The following is a 19,022-nucleotide window of genomic DNA, read 5'->3' as shown; positions in this document are numbered from 1 at the left end:
GAGTCTTGAATTGAACAGGAATGTTGATGAAATGTCCCCCAGCTGATTTTAAAAAAAAAAAATTTAATTAATAATATGAGAGACAGTGTATGTGTGTGTGTGTGTGTGTGTGTGTGTGTGTGCGGGGGGGGGGGTCCTAATCTAATCAATTCATGTTATTAAAAATCACACAAATAGAATAAACAGTACGTATAATAAATCCCTGGAGTGTGTAAACTTGTAAAAAAAAGATCACATTGTGGGAGCCGTCATGAGAGAAAAAGTGTGGAACGGCACTTTAATCACAGTTGAGGAAACACAAGATGTTCCTGCTGTGGGCTGCTCTGCTCTGTCTACCACCGTCCCCCACAGGTACCCAAAACACTCAGTTTAATTTGTCTCTCAACCCCAAACTGTTGGCTGCATTTTAAAGTGCAACCCAAATACTTCAGATCAGATTTGCGAACTGCTGATAATCGATGCGATGCGAGAAGAAAGAAAATAACACCCTTCCCCCTGCCCTCCCTACTTTTCCCTTTCCCAGAAGCTGACTCCTAAAATATTCCCTTTTTTGATACCACAACCCAAGACACACACTCATTTTGTTTAGCAGTGTGGTGGTTTTTCCACTTATGTCTGATACAGCTTTTTGAATGTTAAGACAAAACCAATGATGCCACATCCCTCCATCCTTAATGAACACACGAAAGTCATGGAAACACCGGGACACATGCAAGAGATGGGTCCACAAGGAAAAAAATTCCAATATTTTCTATATGTTCAATAGGAGGAATCAAGCCCAAACGAGTCAGCTGTCAGCAGTCCGGCCAACAGTTGTTGGTCCTGTGGCGCATGTTGAGAAAAGGCTGACAGTCCCAAGAGGTTCGGCGAGCTGGAAAGCAGAGATGTCAAAGACTAATTGAAGCAAACAAACACAAACAGGGAATGTGGGCGTTGACCTGGAAACTGGGTCCAGATTGAAAACCACTGCGGTCACAGTAATAACAGGGTGCTCTCTGGCATGCTGTAGCAGTGGTTGAGTCAGGGGCTGGGTGCTAGGAACTGGGGTTGGGAAGTCCCTGCTTTGATTCCTGGTACACATTCACCTTTCTTGACTCTGTCAGCCACCTACTTTTTCCATCTTAGAACAATGACAGAAAAAAAACATTGTGATTTATGTTTCAGTGGGATGTGATATTGTAATTGGTCAGACAAAACCGCCAATGCTCTCATGGTTTTAAATACACAGCGCCTTGCTGAAGTACTTGTTTACAACCAGCACTAAAATCTGTGTCAGTCTCACAAAACCTTATCTTGTCAGCGATACAAGTATTGTTTTTTCATCCACATTGGACAAGAGTGTGTGTATACTGCCTTTAAAAAATATTCAACAGCAAAAAAAGAAAAAAAAAATTCTGCATCATTGTTTTATATGTTTCATTAAGAAGGACTTGCAGTTGTTAGTGGCAACAAGCCAAACAAAAACACCCTCTTAGTTTGTTCGGTGTGTCCCAGGTTAGCGGTGAAGTCGCTCATTCTGCCGAGACAGTGACAGTTTCACCTGTGTCTGCTTTTAGACTGCGCAAAATTGTCTTCTCTGCGTCGTCAATTTCAGATTCCATTTCATGGGTCCTCACAGCTGATTCATTTACCCATTCGGGGTTTTGTTTTGTCTTTGCCAGAAGCAGGGCGAACTTGTCTTGCTTCAAATGACCCTCAAAACGCAGAAATAACCTCCAACTGTCCCGTACAGTGAGAACGGGATTTTCAGGATGGAAATTAAAAAGGGGATGTTTAAGTTACTGTAATTCCTTTTTTTTGTTACATCACAAGAAAATAATTTACAATACTGTATTTTTTTTAGAGTCAACTGTCTCTCACAATATAAAATTAAGTCAATAGCGGTCACATTGCTTTGCTTGAATAAGCCAGAGTTCAACTGGTGTCCCTCTGCTGAATCCTTGGATGCCTCATCTGACGCTAAGCAGTTAGCAGTTAGCAGTTAGCCGCTAACTGCCGCTGGACCATCCCAGCTAAGTCACATCATGTTGCCAGGGTGTTCATTGCTATTAAGATATGAAGTTGTCTTGGATTTGGAAGAATTCTATCAGTCATGAACGAGGTTTTGTTTTCATCCAACTTGCAACGATGTATCAGAAGATTGACAGAAAAATATCAAACATCTCCAACAGTTAGACTTGTGTTTTAAATAGCATTAATTGGTTGCTAGCCGTGTTAGCTGATAGATAAGCTATCCAGGCCGGGCGCAGGTTGTAGCCAGGCAGTTGTGGATCTTTATGAGAGTTGAGATAAATTAAAGGACTGTGGGGCCTTGGTGGAGGTTTGTGGGCTACTGAATACCCATCCAGTTTTATTTTATGTTTTTCCCTGACATTTGTGTGTATAAAAGTTAATTTACTGTGCCCACTGCATTGTAAGGAGGAATGTGTTGTTTTTGGCTTTGCAGTTCTGTGAAAAATTTAAACGTCTTCAGTTTCACGTGTTTTTGAAGACACGGGTAGAGGTTAGAAGTGTGCGTTTGCTGCACATCGCAATTGTTTTCTTCTTCAATGACTGACTTGATTTTTTTCATCAAGAGATGCACAAAACGTTGAAATAACTGTTGTTTGTGAGACAAACGGACACGGGTATCCTCATGAAGATGCATTGGTATTGAGCAGTAAAAATGGGACAGCTAATGTGCAACATCTCCACCATCAGGGTGAGTGTGGAAGATGTTACACAATAGGGCAGTTCTACATAACACATAGCCTTTGTGAGTTCACTGTGCCTCAGATCCGCCGATGAGGGGATTTTTTCTGAAGGATTTTAATGGTCACTTGCTATGTAAGACACGCTCCCCTCCATTCTCCCCCCTGCTCCTCTCTCTCCCTTGGCGGTTGCTCTGCCAGATAGAAGAACAATGTAGTCTTTCTTACCTGTTGGAGGGTGTACATTCCATCTCTTCTAAACTAAGTCTCGATCCAGCCTCAAACCCACCCCTGCCTCAACAGGGCCCTCGCTGCAACACTGCCTCTGCCTCCAGGTGCTCCATGTAGCACTCCTCATACCTTTCCTTCGGGTGGATTTGAGAGGACGCTGTTCTTGTACGGTTTGGCCAGAACACAAACAACAATCCGGCTAGTTTTCACCCACTGTTATCAGTACAGTGGGATCAGTTTATCGTATTGTCATCACATGATTAGAATCAGAAATGCTGTCACGTTTTTGTTTTTATTTATTTATTTTTTCTGGGGGGGGGGGGGGTAGACATGTAGGCTATATCCTTCAGTGTGGACTGAGTGCATGATTGTCATTGTGCATGCCAGACTGTTGGTTTGTGGTTTGTCATGTGGGCAAAGGGGAAATTTGGAAGTTGGGGTGCAAGAGTGCTATTAAGGATGCTGAAAATTGTGGTGTGGGTGCTTTACAGGAAGACTGTGTTTGTCTGTACTGAGCCATCCCATTTATGCTGGTGGCTGTACATGTAGCTGAGCAGAGAGAGAGAGACAGACAGTTGAATGAGAAATAGCAAGGGGCATCTCGTGTTTTTTGTCTTTTTAAAAGTCAGCAACATGAAGTCAAGCCATCGCTTTTTCTAACATTTTTTCCTCCAAACACCAGGATCCTGCCTCACTTCTGATGTTTTCTTCTCCTTTTTTTAATCATCTTCACCTGCTGAAGACACAGAGAATGTTGCTCAGGTATGTTTGTTCGCATTTCACACACTTTTTGTTTCAAGACTACGGTGAGAGAACGCACATTTCCCACTTCAATTAAATCTAGATTGTATTGATATCACACTCAAGTTTACATTATACACAGTCTTTAAAAGTGAAACTACCAAACAATGTAATTTTGCTGTTATTGAAACTACTACTACTGAAAGGCTGAATATTCAATACCAATAGTTGCAGCATATTTATTTATTTTTCCATAATTTTATCTTTCTGACTTAATAATTCAACACTTTTGTCGTTTCTTTATTTTAGTGACAGAGGTAGTGGATTGTTCAGTGCTGACAGTGAGTTATATTTCCTTACAGCAAGGAAACACGCTGACGAGTCACCGCTGACATGAATCCTGTAACAGTAACAGCTGTAACCTGTTTCAGCACCTTCGCACATTGAAAAAATGGTCTTTTAGAAAGTAATACACACTCTTACACAGATGGAATGATAAAGGTCAAAGTGAATGATGTAATCCATGGGTATGGATTTTAAATTATTAAACATATACTTACCAGCTTTTGCGTACATTTTTTTCACATTCATGAGCCACATCAATGGAGCTGAAACTCTACTCTGAGACACCTCAGAGTGATGCGGCCGGTCGTTGCGCTCCCCCACAGCTGAGCAGTTCCAGTTTAGCTTGAACGATTTTGTCTTCTGTTGAATATTGAATAACTTCGGCGTTATACTGTACCATCCAACATCCACTGACCAGCGGGGTAACACAAGGCTTCTGCTTGATGACATCTCATTTTGCATGAATTGATGGCAATACATGCATGAAAATAAAAAATATTCGCTCAACGATAAATAAGATATTTCTGCTGCATGTTGTGAAGTATCGTAATAACATTTGAATTCACAGTGGATCAGCTTGAAGTGATACGCAGTACGCTGTATACAGCAAACGTTTGACAATTGTTTCTGAAGCAGTTGATTCAACAGAGATAGATACGACAACTTTGGAAGTACTGCCTCAGCCGCATATGAAGGCCAATATTAATTATGATATAATTATATTAAACATAAATGATATTAAATATTGTATAATTGTGAGTGTACGTGGTAATATAGGGTAACCATCAACTTTTAATTTGAATTTTTTTCATCACAAAATCCATGTTTTGATCCAGAAACATCAGGCAAACACTGAACCTGCTAATTCCTAAGTAATCGTGCGATATGAAACATCAACACCGAACAATCGTTGCAGCTCTGCTGGGATACTTGAGTGGCATGAGAATAATTCAAAGCAACTCACAATATTATTCCTGCATAAATCATTGTTTAATTTGAGCATTGATATTTTATCATGGCTATTTTTAAGGAAGCAGTTTGTTATTGAAGTCCGTTGACTGAAATATTCAGAGGCACTAAAACATTATGAAGTCTGCTGTCAGACTTTAGTTACAAGAGCATCGACACTGCTGAAAAACTATCAGACGCCAAATTTTCCAAAGCAAGCATCAGGCTGCAGTTGCCATGCAGAGCACACTGTTTTCCTGCAGATTGTCTTATCAGCGGCTGGCATGGCTGCACCCTCGCACAGCTGATGGGAGGAGTTAAGTCAACTGTACCAAACGCTTCATGTGTTTCAGAAAACCAGCACCAACACCCAGTTATAATTCAGCACCAGCATGTCTCTGTATATGTACTGTGCTGTAATGCAAATACGTTTGAAGACTTAGAGTGATGATTGACAGACACAGCAAATTTGGAGTTATTTTTATTGATTATTTTTCAAATTCTAGTATGTCTGAGTTTGAGGATGGGTAGTTGCCAGTAACTTGCTCTGCTGTGCCCCCACAAGGTTCAGTTTTTGCAGCAAGAGCCTGTCCTGAATGTGTTCAACGGCCAACTATGTTCTCCCGCTGAGGAGAACCTGTGAGGTAGGTCTGTTTGAGAATCTGGAGCTCAGAGAAGGGAACAGATGTGTTTCTCTCAGTGATTTAAACTTCTGTTTCAAGGGGTTAGCCACTAATTTTCCTGGATCCTGGGCTCATGGAGCTCCTCAGGACACAGAGATGGATGTGGCCTGGCAGGAACTGATGGCCATCACAGAGCTGCAGGTAAGCGTCACGATCATAAGGTGATAGATTGAATTGGGCTGGCAGGGGCTGTGTTGTCCTGCAAGACACTGAATACCCGCCACCTCTTGATGAGCTGCTTAGCACCTTGCATGGCAGCCTCCACCATCAGTGTGTTGAGTGACAACGCTAAAGAAAACACTGCTATTTTAATGTCTACTAACCACTGTATTATGAGTCTTACCTTAGATATGCCAACTACCTCCTAAACACCATGCTCAGGCAGGTTTTATCCTTATAATAAATTCAATTCTTACAATAAATTCAATATCGTTGGTAGTTTTAGTTGCTTTCTGGGTTCAGTACAGCCACTCCAGACACTTTTCCTATCTTTTTTGTGATAAATGCAATAACAGATTAGTGTGCTTCATAGATATATGTTAATATTCAAATTTTATGCATTTTGAATAGATTTGCTCATTTCACTGTGGTGGTTAATGTGGAAACGCTCCAGTAAGGTGGGTAACACTAGCCTGTTGGAGTGCTGGCAGGATTCTGAGAGGGGGCAAGTGCTACACGTTGCTAGCAGCCTCCTGCACTGTACAATACCCATCTGTTTCCACCAGAAACCTGAGCCTTTCCTCAGCTACGGGCGGCATGTAGAATTGAGGGCAAATTGTGTTCTACCACCAAATTAATCCTGAAAAACTGCTCTCAATCAATGGTGAATCACGGATAAAGATGTCAGTGGATGATATATAAGACATTTGCATTTTGTTTCAGGAGTTTGGAAGTCCGAGTGCAGGCTCCTATGGTGCGTCTCAGTTCCAAAGCACGGAGCCCACTATGGTTCCAATGGGAGGATACGGGATGGTCGATTCCGAGCGTCCTCCTCCCGCTGCCTGTGAGCTGAGCTCTGCTGACACATACGATGGATTTTACTCCGAGGAGGTTTCTGCCTGCCATCGTCTGAACAGCAGTGCAGCAGCAGCGTATGGACCCCCTGAACCTCAGCTCGGTCACAGAATGACGCCCATGTCCTCCCAAACGCAGCAGTCTCTCATGGCCCTAACAGAACACATGAACATGTCTGGCAGCAGTCAAGGGCACAGAAGAGTCAGCTCCTGTCTTCCTCAGGGTCTCAGTAGGCACATGCTGTGGACTACACATGGACAAAGTTCACATATTCGCTCAGCAGATGATCTGGAGTCAGACTCTGGTCTGTCTCTGGGTTCCAGTCCCCCTCTGGCCTCCCCAGATAATGCGGTTGGTGGAGCAGCAGGTTACCAGGGTGTAGACATGGGAATGACTTACAGTGATTGTGAACCTGACAGCTTGACTGAGCACACCAGAAGAGCAAAGATCTTCCAACCCGACTACCAGAGTCACTCATATCTACACTCAGGTACTCATCCCTCTTATTATTCAGCCCCGCCTCCTCTGACTCATTCTCAACCCAATGCTCTGACTCCTCGGACAGTCAAACATCAGGCTGCTGCTTATGACCCGTACAATGACTCTTCGCTACCCAGCAGAGGGAGCTCACAACAAATGTATGTTAAACCGCAAGGTGGCGTCTCCACTTCTATAGCTCTGAGCAGGGACGAGAGGCGGGCCATGGCTCTGAAGATCCCCTTCCCCATGGAAAAAATCATCAATCTGCCTGTGGATGACTTTAATGAGCTCCTGACGCAGTACACTCTGACAGACAATCAACTAGCACTGGTCAGGGACATAAGACGGAGGGGCAAGAACAAGGTGGCGGCACAAAACTGCAGGAAGAGGAAGCTAGAGAGTATAATCCACCTGGAGCGAGAACTGGGACAGCTGCAGGCCCAGAGAGAGAACCTGGCTCAGGAACGCCAGGAGTTCCAGCGCAGCTTGGCTTTTATTAAATGTCGTCTTACAGACCTCTATGCTGAAGTTTTCTCTCACTTGCGGGATGAAAATGGACAGCCGTATTCAATCAATGAGTATTCTCTACAACTGACACCCGATGGGAGGGTCTATCTGGTACCGCTCACGTCGGCTCAGGAGCAGCGCTGAACCACCAACATTGACTTGTATCACCATTCACATATCAGGGTTTTTAACATTAACAGTTTTTCCACGCCTGTGGGGAAAAAAATCTTCATGACCAACCAATAAATGTTTACACCTGAAAAATAAACTCGTGTCGAAGTGGCCCAATATAGAGAAGTAATAATTCCCAGTGTGGAAGATACTCACGTTCCACTGAGGGGGCTGAGTGTGTGTTGTGCTGATATTCAGCTCTTTTTGGTACAATTGCCTCAATATTCAAGTGAAGGTACTTGATAATTTACCATGCTTACGTATTCCAGTGTTTTGTTAGAGTTCAATAGATGCAGTTATCACTAAAGGGGTTTATTGGCTTCAAATTACTACAGGAGTACCTGCTAGCCGTGTACTGCAGTAATCGAGCAAATTTAAAGAAACAAAACGTCTTCCAAAGCATCATGACACCACACAAATGTTTAATAAAATATATTTTATTTTAAAAAAGTTTTAAAAAAAAGTTGTAGTCAGCTGTCTTCTTAGAAAAAAAAAGTGTAAAAAAAACCTTCTGCACCTGGAGAACCTGTCAGGAGAAAATCAGGTAAAAAACAAACACTTGGTCACAATGTTGGAGCTTGGATCGTTTGTACCTGATTGAGCCACCGTAGCGAGGGTCAGGTTTGGGACACCTTTTGTAGTTTCCTGAAAACAAGAAGACTCGGCAAGTAAATAAACCCTTCCATGTAAGAACAACTATGTATAGATCTCATGTAGTGATAGCATGCAGAATGTTGTGGGACCACTATGCACTTAAGAGGCCCATGTTACATGTTTGCACAAAATGTTTAAGTCATTACTGGGCTACACAACTTACTACCAGCTACGTGTGGTAAGTAGTAATGTGTACTATCAGTAGTTGAGAAGTCTGGTCTTACCTACAGACAGCATTAAAGCCTTTCGGTAGCTGCTGCCTGCTAGCCTCAGGCTTCTGTTCTCACTCTCCCCTGCTTCAATGATCCTGGCGATGGTTTGCTACTTCTCTCCCTCAGCTGCTTCCATGGCTAGCCTCAAAGACTTTGCATGTAAGCTAGCATCCTCCAGATGATCTTTGCAGAACTCAGGGTAGACTCTGTACCAGGTGTGACGAACGCATGCACCCACCACCTTTTCAGTCCTCAGCCACTACACATTATGGCTTTGTAAAGGGGGGGGGGGTTTCAGGCTCCTCACACCACATGTAAATAACGTCCCTCATCCCGGCTTCGTGCAACAGTGAACCCTCCCTTTCCCGTACCACTAAAAGAGGCTAACAAGACTTAGAAAAAAAACTGAAAGATTGTTTATTTCAGCTTGATTTGATGCAGTTACAAGTAAAACCAGGGTTAAAGAAAAATCTACATAAAACCTCCATTGGAATGCTTGCTTTCCACAAACAGATGAAAAATACAACGTTTAAATGAACACCCTCCATGATTTAGCTATTGTACATCTCTTCTTGCAGCAGCGGTAACCTGCCACAACTGTTTGGCTGGCTGAGCAGATTTAGGAGGTAAACCTGCAGCTGCCCTGTCACTCGCTGTCACTTCCTCTCCTTGCTCTCCTCTCCTAAGTACTGAGTCCTGTTGAACAATACGGAACAACATTGTTAACTGAGCACTGACTTTTTTATAACCTGAGATCCAGAGTGATTTTTTTTTTTTTAACATTGTCTGCACTGTACGACCATTCCCTGAAACTAACAAAACTCTGGTTTATGATGCAACGTTTCAATGCCATCAGATACTTACCACTTCACATCTTAGAACCGTGATGGACGGCCATATCCTCCATTATTCGAGTTTCCACCATAGCCACCTTGAGGTAGACACAAGTAACCCATGTAAAAGGCTCTGCTTCAGTACAACATGCTTCCTACGAGTGTTCGGGTCCTCGTCTTCTTACCGAAGTTCCTGCCACCGCTGCTGCCACCAAAGTTGTTCTTCATGGGTCCAAAGTTTGACGCCTGTGGGTCGTAATGGCCCATGCTGTAGTTGCCACTGCCTCCACCGCAGTTACCTAAAATAAAAAAAGATGGATCAGCTCCACTGGTGCATGGATAGAGTTCTAGCATAGTGGAAGGCTTCAAGAATTACCATAGCCGTTGCTGTCGTAGCCATTGCCACCATAGCCTCCACCACCACCGCCTCCGCCCTGGTTGTAGCCCTGGTTATACCCACGGTTGCCGCCACCATTGTTGTAACCCCCAGGGCCACCAGGACCGCCTCCATAGCCTGCAATTAAGCTGCCTTTTAGTAACATATGCAAAGTCATTCCAGGAACCGTGTAAGGAGAGCGGATCGCTTGCTTACCGCCATCACCTCCATTGCAGTTGTAGGGACTGTCCCCATATCGACCCCTTCCACCTGAGGACGCCAGTAACCCCCAGTCAGACTTTACACTGCACAACTTTAGCGACACTTTTAGATGTAGAGTCGTCTCCTTACCCTGATTGAAGCCTCTGTCATAGTCATAAGGTCGCCCGCCACCGCCACTCCGACCACCTGGAACAAGGCAACCACAGTTTTAGTCTCTAGCCGTGTCAGGTGTTAGTGCTGCGTCACTGACGGCGGGAGGCCTACCTCGCATCCCCATGCCTGCAGTCTGCATCTCTTGCCTCGTGAGGGCTTTCCTCACTTCGCAGTTGTGAGAGTTGATTGTGTGGTATTTCTGGACTGTGGGTGGGAAAAAAAGACGATTTAAGACAGTGTCCATGACAGCATCCGGATCGTGAAACATTCCCCAGCGACGGCACTTACTGACAATCCTGTCGACTGCGTCGTGATCGTCGAAGGTCACGAAGGCAAACCCTCGCTTCTTTCCAGTATTACGATCGGTCATGATATCAATCACTTCAATTTTTCCAAATTGTTCGAAGTAGTCGCGCAGGTGCGATTCCTCTGTGTCCTCCTTAATTCCTCCAACAAATATTTTTTTCACAGTAACATGGGCGCCTGGTCTGTTGGAATCCTATGAGGAGAAAGACTTGTTAAGAATATTCTACCACTCTCTCTCCCCCTTTGGTTCTCTTTCTACATAAGTATCTTGCATACCTCTCTGGAAACAGCTCGTTTGGGCTCAACCAACCTCCCATCAACCTTATGAGGGCGGGCAGCCATGGCTGCGTCTACTTCCTGGACTGACGAATATGTTACAAAGCCAAACCCCCTGGACCTTTTGGAGTTGGGGTCCCTCATGACCTGCGGGGAGAGCATTTGTTTATGTTCCAAATCACAGGTATTATTAGATCTCTCTCTCTCTATATATATATATATACACACTTACCACGCAGTCTGTGAGGCTCCCCCATTGTTCAAAATGAGTTCGCAAGCTTTCGTCTGTCGTTTCGAAGCTCAAACCTCCAATGAACAGCTTGCGAAGCTGCTCTGGCTCACGTGGGATCTAAAGAACAGACACAATACCCCGGATGTTACATTCATGTAAACTCTCGGGAGAACCTAAAAAAAACCGCAGCGCCGGATTTGGTTGCGTCCGTGAATTTAATTAAAACCCTGAGAGATTCATAGCACGCATCAGATGGTGATAAAGCCTGCGTCACACAACCAAACTGCGGGCAGGGAGGAGGAGGGACACCTTTCCGCCATTAACTAGTGCAACATTTGCAGTCAAGCCGGGCGTTAGACGTGACGTATTAGCGACAATCTTGAAAATAAAACTCCAAACGCGTGTGTGCGTCCACGATGACGCGCCCAGCGTCTGCAGATGTGCGGGGCTGGCGACAAAATAGACGCGTGAATTTCATACATGGCTGAGTGCGTGAACAAAAGGCCACGAGGCCTGGCCGATCTAAAATGGCGGCGCTGCGAGGCTCGACTGAAGTGACTGACCAAACTGCTGCTGGCCATCATTTTGACCGAGGCTCGTAGACTAAACTCGGCTGATCACGCAAGAAGCCGCGCTGTGAGGGGTTTGATTTGCGTTACTCACATCCTTTGACATCTTGCGGCGGTTCCCTTCTCGACTCCCTGCGAATACACCCGAGCGAAGATGATCTGCGTCAGAAGAGCCCAGCTCCTTTCTCAACACTAGAATAAATAGCGACGGAAACGCCTCTTTCACGTCGTCGTTGGCCAATATTTCCCGCTGTATGTGTGACGCCACTGTTGTCTGGATTACCATTGGACACAACCTCAGTCAATCACTGCCAACGTCCTGGCAGTAGGCGTGCTTTGATATCGATCATAAAATAAATAGTAGGTTATGGCGACCGCAGTGGTTCTCCAATGTTGCGGCTCCTGCGTGAACAGCCGTTCAGTAAACACGTAAACGGGACACCGCTTCTAAGTCTGTAACAATGATGACGTGTATCAGGGGAAGTCGTACATTACAACTAGAAATTATTAAATTATTTCTTGGCGTGGAGGTGGGGTTGTGTGTTCCATGGTGCTGCACCGCCAACCTCCACTTCATACTCGGCTACATCTAATTGCTGTTTTCCGCGGATGCACACACATAACGGCAACCGCTTTACTGTGTTGGGAATCAGCGATGGACTGACCTACAATCTCGGCAGTAGCATGCTAGCTAGCCGAATATTTAGGTCACCAGCTGACTGGTGGGGGGGTGGGGGCGGGTACATTCATTGTGAGTCTTTAACGCGCGCTTTTTACGCACATCACCCTTTATGTGATCCTTCCAGGCTACATGCTAAGCTAGGCCAGCGTTGGCTTCACTGGTCACAGGTCCATAAAAGCAGCGCGTCGCCCCTGCAAATTACAAATCTAACCAGCGGTCTTTGCACCGGAAGGGTAAGACACAGTTGAGAGCATCGCTGCGCTTCATGCAGCTCGGAGTAGCGCTACCACGGTACCTTGGCGCGTTTGTGAGCTAGTGTTTGTACGTGTAAGCGCTAGCTTGGAAGCTAACCGCTTTAGCAAGTTTGTCTTTCGTGGCCATTGAATATCAAGTTGTTGGAAACACAGCATCATATACTCCTCTCTTCTAGTGACGGTAACCTACATAACCGCTTGTTACTTTGGCAAGCGTGTGGTTACCGATGGCCGCTTTGCTGCTCATTTAAGCAAGATTTCAGGTGCGTTGACGGTATGTCGTATCTGCTGTAGACTTGAGAATTGACATTGTTGGTATGTGTACGTTCACATTTATGTCTGTAGCTGACGTTGAAGTGGAACTTTACAGTCACCACAACAACTTCATGTGAGCCGGGTGTAGATGTAGCCTCTGAGTCGTCTTTACTTGTGTTAAATTACAGCTACTGACCACTGCTGTCTGTGTGCAGGAAAGTACCCTGGCCTGCGGCGGCGTCATATAACATTATAACTGCAAACAAAAACTTTACAATGGGCAAAAAGTCTCGTGAAGAGGAATCCTCGTCCTCCGACGAAGAAGAATATGTTGTGGAGAAGGTTCTGGACAGACGAGTGGTGAAAGGCAGGGTTGAATTCTTCCTGAAGTGGAAGGGTTACTCAGAGTAAGTTCTGCTGCTTGTGCGCACACATCTCTCATGTTACCTCCACACCACCACCACAGATTAAAGTACAACGTGCTGGGCTCAAGATAAGATGAAGTATGACGTGGGTTTTATCATATGGACAGATTTCAACACAAGACAATGTTTGGAATGGGATTTGTTAGACATCTAGACAGGGGCATTCAGCAGCAGGTCCAGAACATACTCTTAATTTGGTGCTGCATTCAAGAACTATTAAGACAATTTGTAAAACATAAATCATGCAGTTGTAGCCAGGGTCTCATTTCCCCAAAACTTGGTTTTAAGGAACAGCACTGATTTAGAGCTGCGACTATATTGACTCGCTTCTCTGTGACCCTCCTCAGTAAGCACAACACGTGGGAACCAGAGAAGAACCTGGACTGCCCGGAGCTTATTTCAGAATTCATGAAGACTTACAAGAAAAGTGGAAGCTCCACGCCGAGCAGCGGGGCCAGCAAATCAAGCACAGGCTCCACGGGACGCTCCAAAGACTCCAGTGGCTCCAGGAAGAGGAGCTCGGACGACGATGAGGAGGGTGGAAGCAAACCCAAAAAGAAAAGAGAGGTACGACATGCATCGTCACTGCCGCACAATAAAACACGTATGTGATTTGAAAATCTTGATCACTCCTTTGGCAAGTGATCAACATCAGTGAGTTAATGCCCCTTGTTAGGGGGTGGGGTCAGTGGGGGAGCTGATTTTCCCTGTTGGGGAGAGACAAAAGGTTTTACCAAGTCCTGCTCCTGCCAGCCCAGCAGATATGTTGTTGTGTTTCCATTAAAGCCCCCCTAAAAACACAACAAATTTCAAGTTATGCAGCATAAAAGGTGACTGCACATGAGGTGTGTTTCCACCAGCTGATTTGGAGCGAGTAAAAAAGCTACGTAACTCCCCGAAGACATTGAGTTGCCGTCAGTTGGACGAGTCGCGATTGTTCTCGCGTACCAGCTTGCACCGGACATGGTGCTGCTGTCCAGCGACAAAGACAAAGTTTGAGGAAAATCACTGATGATGACGGCAGTGGCTGCAGGTCAGTCACATGACTTAAAGATTCGCTCCATCAAAGCTTATTTGAATGAGGGGTTTCCATCTCTCGATTTCACAATCACACCTGCGTGGAGAGAGAGGCAATTAATGACACGTCTCAGACATTTTCAAGGATAAAGTTTCGATTAACCTTTTTGTTGATTTCGCTGAAGAGTTAGCTGTCGGTATCGTGTTGCATAATGAAGCGACCTTTTATCAGGGTAAAGTGAACAAATACGGGATTTTATCATTTGTTTTCATAATTTGAAGTTTACTGACGGCTTTAGTTTCCTGTGCAAAGCCATTAAAACAAACCATCACCAGTAAGATAACCCTGTTGGCTCTTGCATCGTTGTCTTTTCTCCAGTGATATTCTACATTTTTCAGCTAACAAAGTATCTCCATGTCGCCGTCAGGATGACCTTCTCGTTGCACGTGGCTTTGAGCGAGGACTAGAGCCCGAGAAGATCATTGGAGCAACTGACTCATGTGGTGACCTGATGTTTCTCATGAAGTGGTACGTTTGTTGACATTTTTATCTGAAATGAGGAACTCGTGTGTCTTGGGGAAATACTTGTATTGTTACAGTCACTCTGCTGGGTCTGCATTTTCTAAATATCTGGAGCTTTGAGGTTGTGCTGGACGACTGTCTGCTGCCTCAGAGCTGGTTAGTTTGCTTTACTGCTGGTTCAGCTTTGTGCCTAACAAAGTAGCATGTGAAGCTTCTGTTCCACAGCTGACTGAACTTAAAAAAGACCTTTATGAAATCAGAAACGACAGCATAGCCTTTGCTCCCTCATCCGTTCAGAAATGTGATTTTTTTTTTTTTTTTGGTCGTCCCAACACCGACCACAAGGAACCTCCTATGTATGTACTATGTGCTGGGTGAAGTATGTCAGGGCTGCGTCACATGCAGAGCATCAGGCCAATTCCGGGTTGATTGTAGCGCCTACAGGCTGCAGTGATTTCATTCCCAGCCACATTATCCAGGTATGCTAGTCTGACGTACAGTAGCATTTCAATCTGATCAACTCGTCAATATGTCTGGTAAAAGTCCAGTTTCATTCGGACTCTTACAATCAATCAACTTCCTGACATGTAAACAAAGTGACTGACAGGCGCTCTGTATTGGGTGTGGCTTTTATTCAAGTTTCAGTTGTTTAGCAGTCTGTTTCACCCTTAAATTCTTGATTCTTGGAAATGGCAGCTGTGTGCCACATTCATGCTGGCCAGTTTCCCATTAGCAGCAGTAATAGCCTAGCTGTCCCTTCATGTACAAACAGTCAGCCTCATCAGAAAATTTTATATGGTCACATATAAGCTAGGTGTAGTACATGGTGGCTAATGCCCGCTCAGGATTCACGGATGTTTGCTTGCTCAAGATGTGGCGAGAAGGTCTCGGATCGAAAGCTTGCAAATGTGAGATTCCTGTGCTGATGCTCTGTTGATTCATGGCAGAGGTCCTCTGGGCACAGCAAGTCAAGGTCCCCGCGCAGAAAATGACAGAATTGTGTAAAAATGAATGAGGACAGGCGCTAGAATGAATAAAACCACCGCCTAGCTGCAGTGCGATGTTGAGTTATTTTTCATGACGCTTTTGAGTAGATAGATAAAATCAATCTGTAGCACATCCCTGATCCTGTAGTCAGAAAAGTATTTTTACGTCCAGAATAACTGAGAAAAATACTGATAATCAGCAGAAGAACATCCTGCTTCCTGAGTTCCTCTCAACTACCGGCTGCCTCCCGCGGTGCAGCAGGTACACAACCCATGTGTGGGCTCATGTGTTCAAGCACCAGTCTGACTCTGTTCCTCCAAAACCTCCAGAAAGTCTGCCAGAGGGGTGAGCAGGTTAACTCTCTGAATATTTATTGTAGCCAGTGTTCTGAAGGCAGGGTTCTTGTATTGTACAGTTGCATAGGAACACATCACATGTAGGTACAGAGCTGGGATGCACCCAACCGAATCTTTCAGACCCAATGCAGGCACCTGTGTTGAGGGTCTGAGCCGATGGGGTACCCATCTGATAGCTTCAAATCACAACATGCATTTACTGCATTCATATGATCAAAGTGGTAAATAAGAAAGAGCAAGCAGCAAGTCAGACACTTCAAAACTCGTTCTCCTTTTTGCTCCATCTGTGCTATCGATGGCCTCCAAGTCTACCAGCACATCCTGACAGAGGACGTCGTCCAAACCCGCCAAGCTCAATAACGTAGACCGGCTGACATCCCATGTCTCTGTCAGATCAGCGCATCCCTCTTAGTGTTTGGTCCTCACAGCTCTTCACCTGAGCACCTAGACAATGAAATTGAACTTTATCTAAAATGAAACCCTGAACAGGAGCACTAGACAACCCCAGCCCAATCTACAACAACAAACTCGCACATGCGACATCGTGCTGGGGGAACACGGGTGAAGAATGAAAGCGTCCCCGCTGCGGGCGTCGAGCAGACTGGCGAGACCCGGTCTGCTTCTCCCCGCTGTCTACCTTCTCAGATGAGGAATGCACCTCAGGTGTGAGTGAGGCAGGTAGAGAAGAGGGAAGGGGCAACTGGAAAGAACATCAACCACAACCGCAGCCGATCACTGGTCTGGCCCGCAAACACAGAGCCGTCATCGTCGTCTCTGACACGTGTTTACCTGCTCTTGTGAGTCAAAGTGGCCGCTGTGAAACGGGTCTGTTGGGACTGAGCAGCTACATGGTGTGTTGTCATCTCTCTCCTGGCTGTGTGGGTTGTTAGCACAGAGTTAACGTGTAGATAGAATGATAAGATGAAAGATACCGTTTTCAGCTCAGTACGCTTTCAGGTGTCTTCTATTTTTGGTAGGTAAAGTGCTTATTATGGAGACTTCTTTACATGTGCACAGTGGATCATAGATCATGAATGAGCGGCTGCTGCCTGATGACCAGCAAGTTGCTTAGAATTGCTGCAGTTTGACAGCGTTTCCATTTGAAGGTGCGCAGCTTTTCTAGCCTTTACAGCACTCGTTTAGCATTCCAGGAAGCGCTCCGACCAATTGCATGCGTCGTAAATCATCCCACGTGACGCGACTCAGCCAATCAAATCTGCTCATCGCAACTGGAGTCACCAAGTAGGAGACAACAAAAACGTCTTTAATCAAGAATGAACCCGGCGTGTCAGAGTGGCAGTGAATGAGATCAGCAATGTGCAGCAACCCTGAGATAAAATGACAACCCGTCTGAGCCCAGGGCACAGAAGAACCCCATCCAGGAGCTCTGTAGATCTGCTTGTGATTAGCAGTTGAGACTTGGGTGAGAAATGGAGTTACACTTTTTACTTAATTTATCCAAAAATAAGGAGATTTTCAAAAAGCCTGTATTTTATTATTAAATGTGCCCTTAAACTGTGAAAAGAACATTTTATTGGAGTACATGGATACATGCATTGCTCCAGATATTATGGAGTCATACTTTGATGATATTTGATGTCCAGACCATGGCGAAGTTTAATGGTCATCTTACCTCCTGTAGGAAAGACTCCGATGAGGCTGATCTCGTGCTTGCGAAGGACGCCAATCACAAGTGCCCGCAGATCGTCATAGCCTTCTATGAGGAACGTCTCACCTGGCACGAAGACAGTGACAAGAAGGAGAAGGATGCTGTCAGTGCGTGAGTTGGATTCAACCTCAGGGGGAAACGGGACCTCCTCCACTGCAGGGACAACCTTGATTTTGACATTTTTCACACCCACTCCTCCCGTCCCTTCCTCTGTACCATGTCCAACAATGACACAAATGCGGTGTACACAAATCTCCATCCACGCCCCATCAGAGCACAAGGGCCCAGACTGCTAAGGAGGATCCATCAGCTAGGAGGAGAAGCTTTGGTGGACAGGGGTGGTATGCTACTTGGGAGGGTTTCTGCTGTTCTGTCCTTGTATTCTTTACCTTTTTCTTTTCTTTTCTTTTCTTTTTTTTTTTTTTGTCTTAACATGTCTTTTGCTTCCATGATATTGTCATGTCAGTAAGTATTTTGCATTCACAAGCACAGGTGGCCATCTTTAAACTCTGAGTATAATCCTGAAGGCCCGACTTTGTACGAGCTCTTGAAGCCGGCGTTTGTCCCGAGGTGGGAGCATGACCACCATCCTAAAGTCTTTATAAAGCAGTGTACCTCTTTGTTTCAAGAATGCTTTTTTTAAATTCCTTTTTTAAAACTTTCTATCTCTTGTAGATTTGTCAGTTTGTTCAGTCAGCAGAGATGTAATGACTTAATTGGCAAATTTTCAGTGGACACTGGCCTCTTTATAAAGTAGTGATGATATCCTTGTTGAGTTTTTTTAATGCCATTTATCTCCCTTCTGTCCATCTTTTAACATGTCAGTACTCTGTGGTGTTTTTAATGTCTTTCTGATATTACAGTTCCAGAAAATGACAATAAAACTTTTTTTTTTTTGCTCAGTTTTGTACTGTTTTGTTCCACTTCAGCTGCAGTGTTAACTCTGGACCGGCCTGTAGACTCCGTTGACAATCTTCTTCACTGACTCCACATGAAATGAAACCAGCATCCATCCACAGTGATGGCGGCCTGCCACCTTGTGGCTGACGACATAAACCCTTGTTTCTAATACTCACCTTGGCATTGCAACAGTTTTAATGGTGTTTGTGGTCTTTTTAGTGATTCTTTGACAGTTTATTACTAAATAATGTGGAGTTTTCTCTTGACATCTCTGTTAATTTGGAACATTAAAACTATCTCTGATCTGATGG

General features: G+C 44.8%; 3 protein-coding genes across 16 annotated transcripts in view; 2 read left to right on the top strand and 1 right to left on the bottom strand.

Annotated features, from left to right (window-relative positions):
* nfe2 (nuclear factor, erythroid 2) overlaps positions 1–8,310 on the top strand; it is a 12,085-nt gene extending 3,775 nt beyond the window's left edge. Inside the window, exons 1-5 of one of the 11 annotated variants that reach the window (XM_086214843.1) lie at positions 2,492–2,701; positions 3,604–3,683; positions 5,521–5,599; positions 5,678–5,779; positions 6,521–8,310. In XM_086214843.1, the coding sequence (XP_086070969.1) occupies positions 5,552–5,599; positions 5,678–5,779; positions 6,521–7,783 (1,413 nt within the window). In that variant the 5' untranslated portion in view covers positions 2,492–2,701; positions 3,604–3,683; positions 5,521–5,551 and the 3' untranslated portion in view covers positions 7,784–8,310. Of the gene's footprint in view, positions 1–2,491; positions 2,702–2,808; positions 3,087–3,258; positions 3,684–3,971; positions 4,004–4,024; positions 5,600–5,677; positions 5,780–6,520 lie in introns of those variants that run through there. The other 10 variants (XM_086214836.1, XM_086214835.1, XM_086214841.1 and 7 more) reach the window with 10 other exon arrangements.
* On the bottom strand, positions 8,230–11,907 carry hnrnpa1b (heterogeneous nuclear ribonucleoprotein A1b). Of its 3 annotated transcripts, XR_015117941.1 has the most exons (12): positions 11,738–11,907; positions 11,075–11,191; positions 10,843–10,989; positions 10,549–10,759; positions 10,372–10,464; positions 10,237–10,293; positions 10,102–10,155; positions 9,886–10,023; positions 9,695–9,808; positions 9,541–9,607; positions 8,404–8,455; positions 8,230–8,336 (listed from the first exon to the last, which is right to left on the bottom strand). XR_015117941.1 is itself a non-coding variant. In XM_086214847.1 (11 exons), the coding sequence occupies exons 1-10, from the start codon at positions 11,747–11,749 to the stop codon at positions 9,552–9,554; spliced, it is 999 nt and encodes a 332-aa protein (XP_086070973.1). In that variant the 5' UTR covers positions 11,750–11,907; the 3' UTR covers positions 8,269–8,455; positions 9,541–9,551. The 3 variants fall into 3 exon arrangements, 2 of the variants coding, with proteins under 2 accessions (XP_086070973.1, XP_086070972.1); XM_086214847.1 differs by having other exon boundaries at positions 8,269–8,455; XM_086214846.1 differs by lacking the exons at positions 8,230–8,336; positions 8,404–8,455 and adding an exon at positions 9,070–9,372.
* A 495-nt stretch (positions 11,908–12,402) lies between these two features.
* cbx5 (chromobox homolog 5 (HP1 alpha homolog, Drosophila)) lies at positions 12,403–18,713 on the top strand. 2 transcript variants are annotated; one of them, XM_086214833.1, is made up of 5 exons: positions 12,403–12,558; positions 13,050–13,241; positions 13,607–13,826; positions 14,705–14,805; positions 17,785–18,713. In XM_086214833.1, exons 2-5 carry the CDS (start codon positions 13,111–13,113, stop codon positions 17,924–17,926), a joined length of 594 nt encoding a protein of 197 aa, XP_086070959.1. In that variant the 5' UTR covers positions 12,403–12,558; positions 13,050–13,110; the 3' UTR covers positions 17,927–18,713. The 2 variants fall into 2 exon arrangements, with proteins under 2 accessions (XP_086070959.1, XP_086070960.1); XM_086214834.1 differs by lacking the exon at positions 12,403–12,558 and adding an exon at positions 12,573–12,842.
* The last annotated feature ends 309 nt before the right edge of the window (positions 18,714–19,022 follow it).

The sequence above is a fragment of the Aulostomus chinensis genome, chromosome 9 (assembly GCF_037954235.1).
Source record: "Aulostomus chinensis isolate RoL2024-O1b breed Wild chromosome 9, RoL_Achi_v1.0, whole genome shotgun sequence".
Lineage (NCBI taxonomy): Eukaryota > Metazoa > Chordata > Actinopteri > Syngnathiformes > Aulostomidae > Aulostomus > Aulostomus chinensis.
The sequence above is the reverse complement of the archived record's forward strand: the minus strand, read 5'-3'. Positions and strand labels throughout refer to the sequence as shown.

What these genes read in the sequence shown, in the direction of transcription:
- cbx5 (XM_086214833.1), top strand. Translation starts at nt 13,111, where the DNA reads ATGGGCAAAAAGTCTCGTGAAGAGGAATCCTCGTCCTCCGACGAAGAA. An exon ending in AAGTGGAAGGGTTACTCAGA is followed by an intron (nt 13,242 to 13,606) that starts GTAAGTTCTGCT and finishes GACCCTCCTCAG; the next exon opens with TAAGCACAACACGTGGGAAC. An exon ending in CTGATGTTTCTCATGAAGTG is followed by an intron (nt 14,806 to 17,784) that starts GTACGTTTGTTG and finishes TACCTCCTGTAG; the next exon opens with GAAAGACTCCGATGAGGCTG.
- hnrnpa1b (XM_086214847.1), bottom strand. An exon ending in TGACAGAGGCTTCAATCAGG is followed by an intron (nt 10,156 to 10,236) that starts GTAAGGAGACGA and finishes TGGCGTCCTCAG; the next exon opens with GTGGAAGGGGTCGATATGGG. An exon ending in CAGCGGTGGCAGGAACTTCG is followed by an intron (nt 9,608 to 9,694) that starts GTAAGAAGACGA and finishes GTCTACCTCAAG; the next exon opens with GTGGCTATGGTGGAAACTCG.